The sequence below is a fragment of the Balaenoptera acutorostrata genome, chromosome 16 (assembly GCF_949987535.1).
Source record: "Balaenoptera acutorostrata chromosome 16, mBalAcu1.1, whole genome shotgun sequence".
In the NCBI taxonomy this organism is placed as follows: domain Eukaryota; kingdom Metazoa; phylum Chordata; class Mammalia; order Artiodactyla; family Balaenopteridae; genus Balaenoptera; species Balaenoptera acutorostrata.
The window spans coordinates 78,062,624-78,083,169 of NC_080079.1; the positions used below are offsets into that span (position 1 = coordinate 78,062,624).

The following is a 20,546-nucleotide window of genomic DNA, read 5'->3' on the forward strand; positions in this document are numbered from 1 at the left end:
ACAGCACTGATTTAATCACTGTATTTTAGGAATGTTTTAAATTTTAATTGGGCTAGTTCTACCTTATTTCTGTTCCTTTTTCCCTCACTGATTGTTCATACTCTTCTTAAATATTTATTTACCTGTATTTAAAATACAGGTAATTTCTACACATACAAAATCTTTCATATACTTTGAGATTTGAGGACTTAAAAGGAATCCAAGCCACTCTTTTGACTTGTAGCCACACACTCTCAGAATCTATACTTCTTTGCAACTAATCTCAGAGCTGTGAGAGAAAGACAGCGTCCGGTGGGATCTGTATAACTTCGAGACCAGATGGAACATTCTGACAGCGTGAGGTCAGTACTGGAGGTATGACCAGATGTGACTTCTCTGACTTCTGAGATAATGCTGATGCCGTTAGCTCTAAGACCCCAACAGAGCTGTGGTCGAGTTCTTTACTGGAACAGGAAACCTTAGAACTGTCCTTAGACCATTGACAGAGTAGTACAGAGAGCAGCACACCCAGGGCACACAGAATGGGCCCCATATTGTAGCGCACTGATTTCCATAGTTCTGGAGACAGTGAGCCTGGTGTGAGATAAGAAGAACCTATTGAAATGGTTGCGTGATCTGACATGAGAGAAAAGTGTCCCAATGAGAGTAGACAGTGCAGACAGACAGAGAGAGAAGTGATAGATAAATCACCGCAGAGACAACAAACGAAGCAACGTTAGGCCAGCAAAACGTAATACTTCATAAGCTGGAGTTACTTGCATTTGTTCACTCTACAGATGTACCATGAGTAACTTATGTTCCAAGCTCTGTGTAGAAGAAATGGTGAGGGAGAGCCTGAGGAGATAGGGGTGTTTCTTCCAGGACAGGACATAAGTGGAATCTGTGCATTGTAATATAAACTATAAATTTGGGGGAGAAGTGAAGGATTAAAAACGAGATTCCAGGGGCAAAGATAAAAACTGAGATTATCTTTACACACCCATGACCTGGAGATTTTGTTTTGTTTTCTTTCTAATGGTATTAGTGTGTGTAACAGTTATGAGTAGGAAAATGGATTATATCACGTATTTAATCATGAGATATAGTCTCTATACTTCCAAAATGGATTTGAGGTGAATGCTACGTAGTTATTTAAATTCAGTAAATTTGTAGTTAGTTTCACCATAAGGAGTTTTTGGTTCCTTTGAAAACTATTCAAGAATTGCTTAAGATGAAATCTGTGCACCAGGGGATTCAGCCAATAATTAGATCACCCTCATGGTGTTTTCTCAAGGACTGTTTTGATTATGGCTTCTTTCTAGGTTGAACTGTTGAACAACTGTTCCCTGAGCAGATTGTTCCTAATTTAATTGTTGCTAAGTGAACAATCAGTTTTCATGAAGGAACTTAAGCTTTAGTTTTCCTTTATGTCTAGCTTTAGTTAGCTTTTCATGCTGTCCATTCTCTATCCAAATTGGACTCACTCCCTGAACATGCTCTGTTTTCCCCAGGTGCATTACTCATGTTCTTACCACACTAATTCCTCAACTTAGAATTCTGAGCCATTCAAAAGTTTACCCTATCCTTCTATGCTTATGTCCAAGAAGGTGTCTTCCTTGAATTTTTTCATAATCCTTTCCACCAGAAGTAATATTTCTACTCATGGATCCATATCACTGGGTTTTTAAGTTTTTCTGCATTTCTCTCATTTTATAATAATTATTTGGTATGTATTATATATAACTTATTTACATTAGAATATGTTTTTTTAGAGCAGTTTGAGATTTACAGAAAACTGTCGGAAAAAGTCCCATAACCTTTCCCCTCCCCTACATCCTTTATTATTATAATACCTTGCATTAGTGTGATATATTTCTTATAATTGACAAACATTATCACTCAGAGCTCATAGTTTACATTAGGGCAGATATTGACAAATCATTATCATTCAGATTTCATAGTTTACGTTAGGGTTCACTCTTTGTGCTGTACGTTCTAAAAGTTTTGACAAATACATCCATTACTGGTGTTGTACAGAATAGTTTCACTGCCCTAAAAAGTCCTGTGTGCTTCACCTCTTCATGCCTCCCTCCCTTCTAACCACTGATCTTTTTACTGTCTCTCCATAGTTTTGCATTTTCCATAATGTCATATACTTAGAATCATACAGTATGCAGCCTTATTATTCTGGCTTTTTTCACATAGTGATAGGCATTTAAGCTTTCTCTCTGTCTTTTCCTAGCTTGATAGCTTGTTTCTTTTTATTACTGAGTAATATGCCATTGCCTGGTTGTACAGCAGTTTGTTTATCCATTTACCTATTGAAGAATATCTTGGTTACTTCTAAGCTTTGGCAATTAGGAATAAAGCTGCTATAAACTCACGTGCAGGTTTTCATGTAGACATAAGCTCCCAGCTCCTTTGGGTAAATACTAAGGAAAGAGATTGCTTAGTCATATGTGAAGAGCGTGATTACTTTTGTAAGAGACTGCCAAACTGACTTTCGAAGTGTCTGTAGCATGTGGCATTCCCTGAATGAATGAGAGTTCCAGTTGCTCCACATCCTCATCAGCATTTGGTGGTGTCAATTTTTGGATTTTAGCCATTCTCACAGTTGTGTAAATGGTAACTTATTGTTATTTTAATTTGCAAGCTCCTGATGACATATGATGTAGACCATCTTTTCATATGCTTATTTGCCATAATGTCTTTTTTTGTGAGGTGTCTATTGAGATCTTTTGCCAAATTTTAAATTGGGCTGTTTATTTTCATATTGTTAAGTTTTTAAAATTGAAGTATAGCTGATATACAGTGTATTAATTTCTGCTGTACAGCAAAGTGATTTAGTTACATACATGCATACATATATATATATATATATATATATATATATATATATATTCTTTTTCATATTCTTTTCCGTTATGGTTTATCACAGGATATTGGATATGGTTTCCTGTGCTATACAGTGGCACATTGTTATTTATCCATGCTCTATATAATAGTTTGCATCTGCTCATCCCAAACTCCCAGTTTATCCCTCCTCCATCCTCCCTCCCCCTTGGCAACCACAAGTCTGTTCTCTATGTCCGTGAGTCTGTTTAGTAGATAAGTTCATTAGTGTCATGTTTTAGGTTCCACACATAAGTGATATCATATGGTATCTGTCTTTCTCTTTCTGACTTGACTTTACTTAGTATGATATTCTCTAGGTCCATCTATGTTGTTGCAAATGGCATTAGGTCATTCTTTTTTGTAAGTGAGTAGTATTCCATTGTATATCATATTGTTGAGTTTTAAGAGTTCTTTGTATATTCTGACTACCAGTCTTTTATCATATATGTGTTTTGCAAAGATTTTCTCCCAGTTGTGGGTTGACTTTTAATTCAGCTAACAGTGTTTTTCACAGAGCAGAAGACTTAATTTTCATGAAGTTCAACTTAACAATTTTCCTTTTATGGATCATGCTTTTGGTGTTGTACCTAAAAAGTCATTGCTAAACCCAAGGTCACCCAGATTTTCTCCTATGTTATCTTCTAGGAGTTTTACAGTTTTGTGTGTTATATTCAGGTCTGTGATCCATCTTGAACTCATTTTTGTGGCAGGTTTAAGATCTGTCTAGATTCTTTTTTTTTTTTTTTTAACATCTTTACTGGAGTATAATTGCTTTACAATGTTGTGTTAGTTTCTGCTCTGTAACAAAGTGAATCAGCTATGTGTATACATATATCCCCATATCTCCTCCCTCTTGCCTCTCCCTCGCACCCTCCCTATCCCATCCCTCTAGGTGGTCACAAAGCAGGGAGCTGATCTCCCTGTGCTATGTGGCTGTTTCCCACTAGCTATCTGTTTTACGTTTGGTAGTGTATATATGTCCATGCCACTCTCTCACTTCGTCCCAGCTTACCCTTCCCCCTCCCCGTGTCCTTAAGTCCATTCTGTACGTCTGTGTCTTTATTCCTGTCCCATCCCTAAGTTCATTAGAACCATTTTTTTTTTATTTTTTAGATTCCATATATATGTGTTAGCGTATGGTATTTGTTTTTCTCTTTCTGACTTACTTCACTCTGTATGACAGACTCTAGGTCCATCCACCTCACTATAAATAACTCAGTTTCGTTTATTTCATGGCTGAGTAATATTCCATTGTACATATGTGCCACATCTTCTTTTTCCATTCATCTGTCAGCGGACACCTAGGTTGCTTCCATGTCCAGGCTATTGCAAATAGTGCTGCAGCGAACATTGTGGTACATGACTCTTTTTGAATTATGGTTTTCTCAGGGTATATGCCCAGTAGTGGGATTGCTGGGTCATATGGTAGTTCTGTTTTTAGTTTTTTAAGGAACCTCCATACTGTTCTCCATAGTGGCTGTATCAATTTACATTCCCACCTACAGTGCAAGAAGGTTCCCTTTTCTCCACACCCTCTCCAGCATTTATTGTTTCTAGATTTTTTTGATGATGGCCATTCTGACCGGTAAATGGTGATACCTCATTGTACTTTTTTTTTTTTTTTTTTCAATAAAGACTGCTTTATTGCTGCACGACAGTCATGAAACTCAGCGGCACAGAGACCTTACCACACCGCGCAGAGGCTGGTTCACGGGACCTTGTGATCCTATTAATGGGCCTGTCTGTTGTAATTAACACAGGCCGCAGGGACCAAAAGTTCCCCTCGGCCCTTCTGAAAATGTTTGGGAATGGTAGTGCAGGAAGGTAATACACACTTTCTGCATTTCTGCCCTGCAGTGCAGCAGTTGTTGCTGTTGGGAGTCACTGTGCTAATTCTCTTAGGTCATTTTTCCCTTTAGTTGTTCTGACTCCCTCCAAGCGCTCCATGGCTGCACGCTTGTCTCACTGGAAAATGCACAGCCCCAATTCTGTGCAGGGACGACGCAAAGCAGAGTGTGATGCATCTCTCTGGAGCATCAAGTTTATTAACTAGAATTGGAAGAACCCAGGAGTTCCTGGAACAAGAACCATCCCCCTCCCCCACCAACACGGAAGACAGAAGAGTGGGGGAGGGGAGACGTGCCCCAGGAGTGACAGTCCAGCCTCTCAAGGTTCACCCAGGTGGGGGTTGAGGGGCAGACCTGCAGCCACGGTGGCCTCGCTTTCGGTCGCCCGGGCTGCTCCGGACCGTCCTCTGAGCTGGCCAGGGTCTTGGATACGATGCTTCTGAAGGCCGTGCAGAAAACACACTCCTCTTCCCCTGCACCGGGCCCCAGGGAGCGCGGCGGCCTGACCTTCCTGCCTCGGGCTTCCATGGGGTTCACATGGGCTCACTTTATTATGACGCCTCATGCTGGGCAGCTTGCAACAAAGATGTTTCAAAATAAAGTTCCAGATTCTCCCAGCCACCCCTTGCTTTTTCTGGCTCTGGCCAGAGACAGTGGATGAGGACACACTCTCAGGCTGCGCAGCGTGGGAGGACCTTTCAGTGTTGGACACACCCAGGGGGCAGCTGCTTCCCTCTGGGGCTCCAATCCTGCTGCTGCTGCTGGAGGTGGATGTCCCAGTGCCACGCTGGGGGGCTGGGCTGGGGGTGGCAGTCCTCGCCTCCAGGCTGGGTGGGGGACAGGCAGACTCACCGGTCTTCTGCCCTGCCTGCTGGTCTTCCTGCAGCTGCACGTTTTCTCCCTGGTAGAGCCACCTGGTTTGCAGGGAGGACACCACAGGGCTTGGAGAAGGCTCAAGTTCACTGCCACAGAGGTCCCCGCAAGAGAAGGGCTTCACAGTTATGATGGAGACCCCCACCTTGGGTTTCTTGGAGCTCACGCTGCCTGTCCCAGTGTCCTGGATCTGGTCGCAAGTCAAGCCCGGAGTCCTCACCATTGTCACCTCCAGGTCCTCTTGACAGGGTGGCTGGAGTGGCTCCTTCTGGCCCATGTTGACCCATGGATGGCTCATGAGGTCAGGTAAGGTGCCTCTGTCGCTGGGGTTGAGGGCAATCATTTTTTGTAACAGATCCCTTATCTCCAAAGACAGATAAGGTGGGATGGGGTATTGCCCTTGTAGGATTTGCTTCCGCAGCTCCTGGAAGTCTTTTCCCACAAAGGGCCGGGACCCAGTTACCATGGTGTAGAGCACTACTCCCAGGCTCCACACGTCCACCGCAGGGCCGCTGTAGCTCTGCCCCAGAAGGAGTTCCGGGGCAGCATAAGGGACTGTGCCGCAGATCGTGTCCAGTAGGCCAGTGTCATCACACTTGTTGCTGAGGCCAAAGTCTGTAAGTTTGATATTCATGTTGGAATCAAAGAGGAGGTTCAGTGGCTTCAGGTCCCGGTGCACGATGCCCCTCTGGTGGCAGTGCTGCAGGGCGGAGACCAGCTGCTGGAACGGGCCTCGGGCCTGCGCCTCTGTCATACGGCCATGGGTCTTCAAATAGTGGCGCATGTCCCCCCCACTGAGGTACTCCATCACCAGGATAAATGCCTCCTCTGTGTCAATCGCCCCCAGCAGTTTTACAATATTGGGGTGATTCAGAGCCTTCAGACCGCACACTTCCCGGAAAAGTGCCTGGACACTTGAGAAGCTCTGACGCCTTTTCTTAATCACCTTGAGAGCCACCTGTGTCCCGGTCAGAATGTGCCGGGCCAACTTCACTTTACCGAAGGTGCCTTCACCAATGGTGTGGAGGATCTCGAAGTCATCAATAAGAGCCGCCTTGCCAGCAGATTTGGCTGTGAGGCCCTGCATCCTGGTGATCTGCTAACTACACTGACTGACAGCACTACCTAGCAACGCTAACTACGCTAACTAACAATGCTAACTGTACTAACAGGGCTAAGTATGCTGTCTCTACCAACAACGCTAACTACGCTAACTGTACCAACAGCGCTAACTAGTACTAACTACACTAACTATGCTAATCAAGTATTAACTATACCAACAATACTCACTATGCTAACTGTAGAAAGAACAGTGACACAAATAAAAAAGAGTAGAGAAAAGAGAAACGAAAATCAACAAAATGGCAGAAACAAGGAAAACACAAGCTAACTGTAGGTCCAAGGCCGTCAGGTCACCAAAAGCAGCTTCCTGGGCTCTAAGGACCAAAAACCTGGGCCCACCTTTCTCTTTCATAGGGCTTTGTGAAGTACATCACAGTGGTGCACTCTGAGGTCAGAGCAAGAAATGGACCCATCACCGCTGGGGATACACCACAGGGGTTTTCTCACTTTTTGAGTTCAAGGCCCCTTTACACTTAGGAAAAAGGATCCCAAAGAAATTTTTCTTTACGTGTGTTATTAGATGTTGGTATTCACTTTGTTATAAATAAAAATCTGCAGGATACTTCAGTGGCCTTTTTATTTCTAGTTTGAAAATGTGTAATAATTTTAGAGACCTCATAATGTCTACACTTGAAATGTTCAATTCCTTTTCCTTAAATTCTGGTCTCAAGATAACGTTACAACTTAACTGACTTCACGATACTATACAAAATGTTCTGTTGCATAAGACATGATACGGTACATTATGAAAGTCTATGAAGCTGAGAGAAGGTTTGCCAGGAAGGTCATTGAGCAGATTTCTCATCAGGAGCCTCGGAGGCCAGATGGCATGACTCAATGTACTTGAAGTGTTGAAGGAAAGAAACCGTCAACCAAGAATCCTATATCTAGCAAAACTTTCCTTCGAAAATGAGGGAGAAATCAAGACATTCCCAGTTAATCAAGAGTTGAGAGAGTTCTTAACCACCAGACCTGCCTGCCACAGGGAGTTCTTCAGGTTGGAGTCAAGGACCCTGGACAGTAGCTCAAAGCCTTATGAAGAAATAAAGACCTCTGGTAAAAGTAGACAGACGGGCAACGAGAAAAGCTAGTACTGTTGTAACTTTGGTTTCTAGCTCCACTTTTTGTCTTCTATTTGATTTAAGAGACTAATATATAATAAAACACACACCTACAAATCAAAAAAAAAGAAAAAAAGATCACCTCTTCACTTAGAAAAGTTACTTCACCCCCACTTTAGCCTAACTTTGGGACTCTTTCCCATCAACAACATTCTTCTTTCCACTGTAGGAAGCAACGCTGCCAGAAGCTATGGCAAGCAGAGCCTCTTCTAAAATGCCTTTGATGACTGCAGCAACATGGATGCAACTAGAGATTATTAAGTGAAGTTAAGTCAGAAAGAAAAAGACAAATACCATGTGATACCACTTACATGTGGAATCTAAAATAGGACACAAATGAACCTATCTATGAAACAGCAACCGACTCACAGACATAGAGAACAGACTTGTGGTTGCCAAGGGGGAGGGGGGGTGGGAGAGGGAAGGGCTGGGAGTGTGGCATTAGCAGATGTAAACTATTATATATAGGAGGGATAAACAACAAGGTCCTACTCTACAGCACAGGGAACTAGAGTCAATATCCTGTGATAAACTGTAATGGATTTGCATTTCTCTAATGATTAGTTATGTTCAGCATCCTTTCATATGTTTTTGGGCAATCTGTATATCTTCTTTGGAGAAATGTCTATTTAGGTCTTCTGCCCATTTTTGGATTGGGTTGTTTGTCTTTTTGTTATTGAGCTGCATGAGCTGCTTGTAAATTTTGGAGATTAATCCTTTGTCACTTGCTTCATTTGCAAATATTTTCTCCCATTCTGAGGGAAGTCTTTTCATCTTGTTTATGGTTTCCTTTGCTGTGCAAAAGCTTTTAAGTTTCATTAGGTCCCATTTGTTTATTTTTGTTCTTATTTCCATTACTCTAGGAGGTTGGTCAAAAAAGATCTTGCTGTGATTTATGTCGAAGAGTGTTCTTCCTATGTTTTCCTCTAAGGGTTTGATAGTGTCTGGCCTTACATTTAGGTCTTTAATCCATTTTGAGTTTATTTTTGTGTATGGCGTTAGGACGTTTTCTAATTTCATTCTTTTACATGTAGCTGTCCAGTTTTCCCAGCGCCACTGATTGAAGAGGCTGTCTTTTCTGCACTGTATATTCTTGCCCCCTTTATCAAAGATAAGATGACCATATGTGTGTGGGTTTATCTCTGGGCTTTATATTCTGTTCGATTGATCTGTATTTCTGTTTTTGTGCCAGTACCATACTGTCTTGATTACTGTATCTTTGTAATATAATCTGAAGTCAGGGAGCCTGAGTCCTCCAGCTCCGTTTTTCTTTCTCAAGGTTGCTTTGGTTATTCGGGCGCTTTTATGTTTCCATACAAATGTGAAATTTTTTGTTACAGTTCTGTGAAAACTGCCATTGGTAGTTTGATAGGGATTGCATTGAATCTGTAGATTGCTTTGGGTAGTATAGTCATTTTCACAGTGTTGATTCTTCCAATCCAAGAACATGGTATATCTCTCCATCTGTTGGTATCATCTTTAATTTCTTTCATCAGTGTCTTATAGTTTCCCGCGTACGGGTCTTTTGTCTCCTTAGGAAGGTTTATTCCTAGGTATTTTATTCTGTTTGTTGCAGTGGTAAATGGGAGTGTTCCTTAATTTCTCTTTCGTATTTTTCATCATCAGAATGCAAGAGATCTGTGCATTAATTTTGTATCCTGCTACTTTACCAAATTCATTGATTAGCTCTAGTATTTTTCTGGTAGCATCTTTAGGATTCCCTATGTATAGTATCATGTCATCTGCAAGCAGTGACAGCTTTACTTCTTCTTTTCCAATTTGGATTCCTTTTATTTCTTTTTCTTCTCTGATGGCTGTGGCTGAAACTTCCAAAACTATGTTGAATAATAGTGGTGAGAGTGGGCACCCTTGTCTTGTTCCTGATTTTAGAGGAAATGGTTTCAGTTTTTCACCATTGAGAACAATGTTGGCTGTGGGTTTGTCATATATGGCCTTTATTATGTTGAGGTAAGTTCCCTCTCTGCCTACTTTCTGGAGAGGTTTTAATCATAAATGGGGGTGGAATTTTGTCAGAAGCTTTTTCTGCATCTATTGAGATGATCATATGGTTTTTTTCCTTCAGTTTGTTAATATGGTGTATCACATTGCTTTGCATATATTGAAGAATCCGTGCATTCCTGGGATAAACCTCACTTGATCATGGTGTATGATCCTTTTAATGTGCTGTTTGATTCTGTGTGCTAGTATTTTGTTGAGGATTTTTGCGTCTGTGTTCATCAGTGATATTGGCCTGTAGTTTTCTTTCTTTGTGACATCTTTGTCCGGTTTTGGTATCAGGGTGATGGTGGCCTCATAGAATGAGTTTGGGAGTGTTCCTCCCTCTGCTATATTTTGAAAGAGTTTGAGAAGGATAGGTGTTAGCTGTTTTCTAAATATTTGATAGAGTTCTCCTGTGAAGCCATCTGGTTCTGAGCTTGTTTGTTTGTTGGAAGATTTTTAATCACAGTTTCAATTTCAGTGCTTGTGATTGGTCTGTGTATATTTTCTGTTTCTTCCTGGTTCAGTCTCGGAAGGTTGTGCTTTTCTCAGAATTTGTCCATTTCTTCCAGGTTGTCCATTTTATTGGCATATATTTGCTTGTAGTAATCTCTCATGATTCTTTGTGTCTCTGCAGGGTCAGTTGTTACGTCTCCTTTTTCATTTCTAATTCTGTTTATTTGAGTTTCCTCCCTATTTTTCTTGATGAGTCTGGCTAGTGGTTTATCAATTTTGTTTATCTTCTCAAAGAACCGGCATTTAGTTTTATTGATCTTTGCTATTATTTCCTTCATTTCTTTTTCATTTATTTCTGATCTGATCTTTATGATTTCTTTCCTTCTGCTAACATTGGGGGTTTTTGTTCTTCTTTCTCTGAGCACTTTGGTGTAAGGATAGGTTGTTTATTTGAGATGTTTCTTTTTTTTTGAGGTAGGATGGTATTGCCATAAACTTCCCTCTTAGAACTGCTTTTGCTGCATCCCATAGGTTTTGGGTCATCATGTTTTCATTGTCATTAGTTTCTAAGTGTTTTTTGATTTCCTCTTTGATTTCTTCAGTGAGCTCTTGGTTATTCAGGAGCATATTGTTTTAAAAAGTTTTTAAATTTTAAAAATTTACCAAGGCTTGATATGTGACCCAAGGTATGGTCTATCCTGGAGATGTTCCATGAGCACTTGAGAAGAAAGTGTATTCTGTTGTTTTTGGGTGGAATATTCTATAAATATCAATTAAGTCCATCTTGTCTAATGTGTCATTTAAAGCTTGTGTTTCCTTATTGATTTTCATTTTGGATGATCTGTCCATTGGTGATAGTGGGGTATTAAAGTTTCCTACTATTATTGTTTTACTGTCGATTTCCCCTTTTATGGCTGTTAGCATTTGCCTTATGTATTGAGGTGCTCCTCTTTTGGGTGCATAAGTATTTACAATTGTTATATCTTCTTCTTGGATAGATCCCTTGATCATTAGGTAGTGTCCTTCTTTGTGTCTTGTAATAGTCTTTATTTTAAAGTCTATTTTGTCTGAGATGAGAATCGCTACTCCAGCTTTCTTTTGGTTTCCATTTGCATGGAATATCTTTTCCCATCCCCTCCCTTTCAGTCTGTATGTGTCCCTAGGTCTGAAGTGGGTCTCTTGTAGACAGCATGTATACGGGTCTTGTTTTTGTATCCATTCACCCAGTCTGTGTCTTTTGGTTGGAGCGTTTAATCCATTTACATTTAAGGTAATTATGGATATATACGTTCCTATGACCATTTTCTTAATTGTTTTGGGTTTGTTATGTAGGTCTTTTCCTTCTCTTGTGTTTCCTGCCTAGAGAAGTTCCTTTAGCATTTGTTGTGAAGCTGGTTTGGTGGAGCTCAGTTCTCTTAACCTTTGCTTGTCTGTAAAGGTTTTAATTTCTCCATCGCTTCTGAATGAGATCCTTGCTAGGTAGAGTAATCTTGGTTGTAGGTTTTCCTCTTTCATCCCTTTAAATATGTCCTGCCATTCACTGCTGGCTTGCAGAGTTTCTGCTGAAAGATCAGCTGTTAACCTTATGGGGATTCCCTTGTATGTTAATTGTTGCTTTTCCCTTGTAGCTTTTAATATTTTTTCTTTGTATTTAATTTTTGTAGTTTGATTAATATTTGTCTTGGCGTGTTTCTCCTTGGATTTATCCTGTATGGGATTCTCTGTGCTTCCTGGACTTAAGATTGAATATTTCCTTTCCCATTTTAGGGAAGTTTTCCACTATAATCTCTTCACATATTTTCTCAAACCCTTGTTTTTCCTCTTCTTCTTGGACCCCTATACTTTGAATGTTGGTGCGTTTAATGTACGAGAGGTCTCTGAGACTGTCCTCAATTCTTTCCATTCTTTTTTCTTTATTCTGCTCTGCGGTAGTTATTTCCACTATTGTTCTTCCAGGTCACTCATCCGTTCTCCTGCCTCAGTTATTCTGCTATCTATTCCTTCTAGAAAAATTGGGATTTCATTTATTGTGTTGTTCCTCATTGTTTGTTTGTTCTTTAGTTCTTCTAGGTCCTTGTTAAATGTTTCTTTATTTTCTCCATTCTATTTCCAAGATTTTGGATCTTCTTTAGTATCATTACTGTGAATTGTTTTTCAGGGAGACTGCCTATTTCCTGTTCATTTGTTTGTGGTAGTGGGTTTTTGCCTTGCTCCTTCATCTGCTGCCTATTTCTCTATCTTCCGATTTTGCTTAACTTACTGTGTTTGGGGTCTCCTTTTTGCAGGCTGCAGGTTCATAGTTCCTGTTGTTTTTGGTGTCTGGCCCCAGTGGGTAAGGTTGGTTCCCGTGGGTCATGTAGGCTTCCTGGTGGAGGGGACTGGTGCCTGTGTTCTGGTGGGTGGGGCTGGATCTTGTCTTTCTGGTGGGCAGGGCTGCGTCTGGTGGTGTGTTTTGGGGTGTCTGTGAACTCAGTATGATTTTAGGCAGCCTCTCTGCTAATCTGTCGGGTTGTGTTCCTGTCTTGCCAGTTGTTTGGCATGGTGCATTCAGCCCTGGAGCTGGCTGGCCGTTGTGTGTAGCTGGGTCTTAGCATTGAGATGGAGATCTCTGGGAGAGTTCTCGCCGCTTGATATTATGTGGGGCCGGGAGGTCTCTGGTGGTCCAATGTCCTGAACTCGGCTCTCCCACCTCAGAGTCTCAGGCCTGACACCAGCCTGGAGCACCAAGAGCCTGTCGGCCACATGGTTTAGATTAAAGGGTTTTCAACACAGGTCTTTCCAACGCTAGATCCCAGATCTTGGCATCGGTGGAGGCACTGCGTGGCACATCCTGTGGGCGGTGGCGGGCAGGTAGGCAGGCGCAAGATGAGGAAATTGTGGTTCCGCAGGCAGGGCTTCAACCAACTGTGCGAGAAGCTCAGAGGAGAGCTCTTCGCCTTCCAGCTCTTTTTTTTTTTTTTTAGCATGTGGATGTCCAGTTGTTCCAGCGTCATTTGGTGAAAAGACTCTCATTTTTCCACTGAATCACCTTGCACCTTAGTCAAAGATCAGTTGATTTTATTTGTGTGAGTCCATTTCTGCGCTATCTGTTCTTTTCTGTAGATCTATCTGGCTGTTCTTTCACTAGTACCACACTGTCTTGACTACTGTAGCTTTATAGTAAGTCTTGGCATTGGGTACTGTTGGTCCTCTTTATTCTTCTCCTTCAGTGTTGTGTTGGCTTTTCTGGGTCTTTTGCTTCCCATATAAACTTTAGAATTAGTTTTTCAGTATCTACAAAATAACTTGCTGGTATTTTGATTGGGATTGCACTGAATTTTTAAAATCATTGTATCCCTCATTGCACCCATTACTTTTTTATAGTAAATGGACGTGGAATTTATTTGAGTTTATTATTATATGGAGTTTATTATTATGATTCGTAGTAGATCCATCCAAAGTTTAAGATGTGTGTTTAACTTGATTTCTTTTCCCCAATGGCTAAGAAAAACTCCCATCATTATTCATAACCGATGATTCCCTTCCTTATTTATTGTGATGTCTTTTTTTTGTCATACAATAAGTTTGTACATTCCCAGATGGGTTATTCTAAGCTAAATATTCTGTCTATACACATGTCTGTCTTTTACTGTGCGAAACAGCACTGATTTAATCACTGTATTTTAGGAATGTTTTAAATTTTAATTGGGCTAGTTCTACCTTATTTCTGTTCTTTTTTCCCTCACTGATTGTTCATACTCTTCTTAAATATTTATTTACCTGTATTTAAAATACAGGTAATTTCTACACATACAAAATCTTTCATATACTTTGAGATTTGAGGACTTAAAAGGAATCCAAGCCACTCTTTTGACTTGTAGCCACACACTCTCAGAATCTATACTTCTTTGCAACTAATCTCAGAGCTGTGAGAGAAAGACAGCGTCCGGTGGGATCTGTATAACTTCGAGACCAGATGGAACATTCTGACAGCGTGAGGTCAGTACTGGAGGTATGACCAGATGTGACTTCTCTGACTTCTGAGATAATGCTGATGCCGTTAGCTCTAAGACCCCAACAGAGCTGTGGTCGAGTTCTTTACTGGAACAGGAAACCTTAGAACTGTCCTTAGACCATTGACAGAGTAGTACAGAGAGCAGCACACCCAGGGCACACAGAATGGGCCCCATATTGTAGCGCACTGATTTCCATAGTTCTGGAGACAGTGAGCCTGGTGTGAGATAAGAAGAACCTATTGAAATGGTTGCGTGATCTGACATGAGAGAAAAGTGTCCCAATGAGAGTAGACAGTGCAGACAGACAGAGAGAGAAGTGATAGATAAATCACCGCAGAGACAACAAACGAAGCAACGTTAGGCCAGCAAAACGTAATACTTCATAAGCTGGAGTTACTTGCATTTGTTCACTCTACAGATGTACCATGAGTAACTTATGTTCCAAGCTCTGTGTAGAAGAAATGGTGAGGGAGAGCCTGAGGAGATAGGGGTGTTTCTTCCAGGACAGGACATAAGTGGAATCTGTGCATTGTAATATAAACTATAAATTTGGGGGAGAAGTGAAGGATTAAAAACGAGATTCCAGGGGCAAAGATAAAAACTGAGATTATCTTTACACACCCATGACCTGGAGATTTTGTTTTGTTTTCTTTCTAATGGTATTAGTGTGTGTAACAGTTATGAGTAGGAAAATGGATTATATCACGTATTTAATCATGAGATATAGTCTCTATACTTCCAAAATGGATTTGAGGTGAATGCTACGTAGTTATTTAAATTCAGTAAATTTGTAGTTAGTTTCACCATAAGGAGTTTTTGGTTCCTTTGAAAACTATTCAAGAATTGCTTAAGATGAAATCTGTGCACCAGGGGATTCAGCCAATAATTAGATCACCCTCATGGTGTTTTCTCAAGGACTGTTTTGATTATGGCTTCTTTCTAGGTTGAACTGTTGAACAACTGTTCCCTGAGCAGATTGTTCCTAATTTAATTGTTGCTAAGTGAACAATCAGTTTTCATGAAGGAACTTAAGCTTTAGTTTTCCTTTATGTCTAGCTTTAGTTAGCTTTTCATGCTGTCCATTCTCTATCCAAATTGGACTCACTCCCTGAACATGCTCTGTTTTCCCCAGGTGCATTACTCATGTTCTTACCACACTAATTCCTCAACTTAGAATTCTGAGCCATTCAAAAGTTTACCCTATCCTTCTATGCTTATGTCCAAGAAGGTGTCTTCCTTGAATTTTTTCATAATCCTTTCCACCAGAAGTAATATTTCTACTCATGGATCCATATCACTGAGTTTTTAAGTTTTTCTGCATTTCTCTCATTTTATAATAATTATTTGGTATGTATTATATATAACTTATTTACATTAGAATATGTTTTTTTAGAGCAGTTTGAGATTTACAGAAAACTGTCGGAAAAAGTCCCATAACCTTTCCCCTCCCCTACATCCTTTATTATTATAATACCTTGCATTAGTGTGATATATTTCTTATAATTGACAAACATTATCACTCAGAGCTCATAGTTTACATTAGGGCAGATATTGACAAATCATTATCATTCAGATTTCATAGTTTACGTTAGGGTTCACTCTTTGTGCTGTACGTTCTAAAAGTTTTGACAAATACATCCATTACTGGTGTTGTACAGAATAGTTTCACTGCCCTAAAAGTCCTGTGTGCTTCACCTCTTCATGCCTCCCTCCCTTCTAACCACTGATCTTTTTACTGTCTCTCCATAGTTTTGCATTTTCCATAATGTCATATACTTAGAATCATACAGTATGCAGCCTTATTATTCTGGCTTTTTTCACATAGTGATAGGCATTTAAGCTTTCTCTCTGTCTTTTCCTAGCTTGATAGCTTGTTTCTTTTTATTACTGAGTAATATGCCATTGCCTGGTTGTACAGCAGTTTGTTTATCCATTTACCTATTGAAGAATATCTTGGTTACTTCTAAGCTTTGGCAATTAGGAATAAAGCTGCTATAAACTCACGTGCAGGTTTTCATGTAGACATAAGCTCCCAGCTCCTTTGGGTAAATACTAAGGAAAGAGATTGCTTAGTCATATGTGAAGAGCGTGATTACTTTTGTAAGAGACTGCCAAACTGACTTTCGAAGTGTCTGTAGCATGTGGCATTCCCTGAATGAATGAGAGTTCCAGTTGCTCCACATCCTCATCAGCATTTGGTGGTGTCAATTTTTGGATTTTAGCCATTCTCACAGTTGTGTAAATGGTAACTTATTGTTATTTTAATTTGCAAGCTCCTGATGACATATGATGTAGACCATCTTTTCATATGCTTATTTGCCATAATGTCTTTTTTTGTGAGGTGTCTATTGAGATCTTTTGCCAAATTTTAAATTGGGCTGTTTATTTTCATATTGTTAAGTTTTTAAAATTGAAGTATAGCTGATATACAGTGTATTAATTTCTGCTGTACAGCAAAGTGATTTAGTTACATACATGCATACATATATATATATATATATATATATATATATATATATATATATATATTCTTTTTCATATTCTTTTCCGTTATGGTTTATCACAGGATATTGGATATGGTTTCCTGTGCTATACAGTGGCACATTGTTATTTATCCATGCTCTATATAATAGTTTGCATCTGCTCATCCCAAACTCCCAGTTTATCCCTCCTCCATCCTCCCTCCCCCTTGGCAACCACAAGTCTGTTCTCTATGTCCGTGAGTCTGTTTAGTAGATAAGTTCATTAGTGTCATGTTTTAGGTTCCACACATAAGTGATATCATATGGTATCTGTCTTTCTCTTTCTGACTTGACTTTACTTAGTATGATATTCTCTAGGTCCATCTATGTTGTTGCAAATGGCATTAGGTCATTCTTTTTTGTAAGTGAGTAGTATTCCATTGTATATCATATTGTTGAGTTTTAAGAGTTCTTTGTATATTCTGACTACCAGTCTTTTATCATATATGTGTTTTGCAAAGATTTTCTCCCAGTTGTGGGTTGACTTTTAATTCAGCTAACAGTGTTTTTCACAGAGCAGAAGACTTAATTTTCATGAAGTTCAACTTAACAATTTTCCTTTTATGGATCATGCTTTTGGTGTTGTACCTAAAAAGTCATTGCTAAACCCAAGGTCACCCAGATTTTCTCCTATGTTATCTTCTAGGAGTTTTACAGTTTTGTGTGTTATATTCAGGTCTGTGATCCATCTTGAACTCATTTTTGTGGCAGGTTTAAGATCTGTCTAGATTCTTTTTTTTTTTTTTTTAACATCTTTACTGGAGTATAATTGCTTTACAATGTTGTGTTAGTTTCTGCTCTGTAACAAAGTGAATCAGCTATGTGTATACATATATCCCCATATCTCCTCCCTCTTGCCTCTCCCTCGCACCCTCCCTATCCCATCCCTCTAGGTGGTCACAAAGCAGGGAGCTGATCTCCCTGTGCTATGTGGCTGTTTCCCACTAGCTATCTGTTTTACGTTTGGTAGTGTATATATGTCCATGCCACTCTCTCACTTCGTCCCAGCTTACCCTTCCCCCTCCCCGTGTCCTTAAGTCCATTCTGTACGTCTGTGTCTTTATTCCTGTCCCATCCCTAAGTTCATTAGAACCATTTTTTTTTTATTTTTTAGATTCCATATATATGTGTTAGCGTATGGTATTTGTTTTTCTCTTTCTGACTTACTTCACTCTGTATGACAGACTCTAGGTCCATCCACCTCACTATAAATAACTCAGTTTCGTTTATTTCATGGCTGAGTAATATTCCATTGTACATATGTGCCACATCTTCTTTTTCCATTCATCTGTCAGCGGACACCTAGGTTGCTTCCATGTCCAGGCTATTGCAAATAGTGCTGCAGCGAACATTGTGGTACATGACTCTTTTTGAATTATGGTTTTCTCAGGGTATATGCCCAGTAGTGGGATTGCTGGGTCATATGGTAGTTCTGTTTTTAGTTTTTTAAGGAACCTCCATACTGTTCTCCATAGTGGCTGTATCAATTTACATTCCCACCTACAGTGCAAGAAGGTTCCCTTTTCTCCACACCCTCTCCAGCATTTATTGTTTCTAGATTTTTTTGATGATGGCCATTCTGACCGGTAAATGGTGATACCTCATTGTACTTTTTTTTTTTTTTTTTTCAATAAAGACTGCTTTATTGCTGCACGACAGTCATGAAACTCAGCGGCACAGAGACCTTACCACACCGCGCAGAGGCTGGTTCACGGGACCTTGTGATCCTATTAATGGGCCTGTCTGTTGTAATTAACACAGGCCGCAGGGACCAAAAGTTCCCCTCGGCCCTTCTGAAAATGTTTGGGAATGGTAGTGCAGGAAGGTAATACACACTTTCTGCATTTCTGCCCTGCAGTGCAGCAGTTGTTGCTGTTGGGAGTCACTGTGCTAATTCTCTTAGGTCATTTTTCCCTTTAGTTGTTCTGACTCCCTCCAAGCGCTCCATGGCTGCACGCTTGTCTCACTGGAAAATGCACAGCCCCAATTCTGTGCAGGGACGACGCAAAGCAGAGTGTGATGCATCTCTCTGGAGCATCAAGTTTATTAACTAGAATTGGAAGAACCCAGGAGTTCCTGGAACAAGAACCATCCCCCTCCCCCACCAACACGGAAGACAGAAGAGTGGGGGAGGGGAGACGTGCCCCAGGAGTGACAGTCCAGCCTCTCAAGGTTCACCCAGGTGGGGGTTGAGGGGCAGACCTGCAGCCACGGTGGCCTCGCTTTCGGTCGCCCGGGCTGCTCCGGACCGTCCTCTGAGCTGGCCAGGGTCTTGGATACGATGCTTCTGAAGGCCGTGCAGAAAACACACTCCTCTTCCCCTGCACCGGGCCCCAGGGAGCGCGGCGGCCTGACCTTCCTGCCTCGGGCTTCCATGGGGTTCACATGGGCTCACTTTATTATGACGCCTCATGCTGGGCAGCTTGCAACAAAGATGTTTCAAAATAAAGTTCCAGATTCTCCCAGCCACCCCTTGCTTTTTCTGGCTCTGGCCAGAGACAGTGGATGAGGACACACTCTCAGGCTGCGCAGCGTGGGAGGACCTTTCAGTGTTGGACACACCCAGGGGGCAGCTGCTTCCCTCTGGGGCTCCAATCCTGCTGCTGCTGCTGGAGGTGGATGTCCCAGTGCCACGCTGGGGGGCTGGGCTGGGGGTGGCAGTCCTCGCCTCCAGGCTGGGTGGGGGACAGGCAGACTCACCGGTCTTCTGCCCTGCCTGCTGGTCTTCCTGCAGCTGCACGTTTTCTCCCTGGTAGAGCCACCTGGTTTGCAGGGAGGACACCACAGGGCTTGGAGAAGGCTCAAGTTCACTGCCACAGAGGTCCCCGCAAGAGAAGGGCTTCACAGTTATGATGGAGACCCCCACCTTGGGTTTCTTGGAGCTCACGCTGCCTGTCCCAGTGTCCTGGATCTGGTCGCAAGTCAAGCCCGGAGTCCTCACCATTGTCACCTCCAGGTCCTCTTGACAGGGTGGCTGGAGTGGCTCCTTCTGGCCCATGTTGACCCATGGATGGCTCATGAGGTCAGGTAAGGTGCCTCTGTCGCTGGGGTGGAGGGCAATCATTTTTTGTAACAGATCCCTTATCTCCAAAGACAGATAAGGTGGGATGGGGTATTGCCCTTGTAGGATTTGCTTCCGCAGCTCCTGGAAGTCTTTTCCCACAAAGGGCCGGGACCCAGTTACCATGGTGTAGAGCACTACTCCCAGGCTCCACACGTCCACCGCAGGGCCGCTGTAGCTCTGCCCCAGAAGGAGTTCCGGGGCAGCATAAGGGACTGTGCCGCAGATCGTGTCCAGTAGGCCAGTGTCATCACACTTGTTGCTGAGGCCAAAGTCTGTAAGTTTGATATTCATGTTGGAATCAAAGAGGAGGTTCAGTGGCTTCAGGTCCCGGTGCACGATGCCCCTCTGGTGGCAGTGCTGCAGGGCGGAGACCAGCTGCTGGAACGGGCCTCGGGCCTGCGCCTCTGTCATACGGCCATGGGTCTTCAAATAGTGGCGCATGTCCCCCCCACTGAGGTACTCCATCACCAGGATAAATGCCTCCTCTGTGTCAATCGCCCCCAGCAGTTTTACAATATTGGGGTGATTCAGAGCCTTCAGACCGCACACTTCCCGGAAAAGTGCCTGGACACTTGAGAAGCTCTGACGCCTTTTCTTAATCACCTTGAGAGCCACCTGTGTCCCGGTCAGAATGTGCCGGGCCAACTTCACTTTACCGAAGGTGCCTTCACCAA

General features: G+C 41.7%; 1 protein-coding gene across 1 annotated transcript in view; it reads right to left on the bottom strand.

Annotated features, from left to right (window-relative positions):
* LOC130705017 (ribosomal protein S6 kinase alpha-2-like) overlaps positions 1-19,806 on the bottom strand; it is a 28,894-nt gene extending 9,088 nt beyond the window's left edge. The window contains exons 1-2 of the mRNA XM_057530611.1: positions 19,675-19,806; positions 5,590-6,648 (exon numbers count right to left, since the gene is read on the bottom strand). Coding sequence (XP_057386594.1) covers positions 5,590-6,648; positions 19,675-19,806 — 1,191 coding nt within the window. The remainder of the gene's footprint in view (positions 1-5,589; positions 6,649-19,674) is intronic.
* Positions 19,807-20,546: the final 740 nt, after the last annotated feature.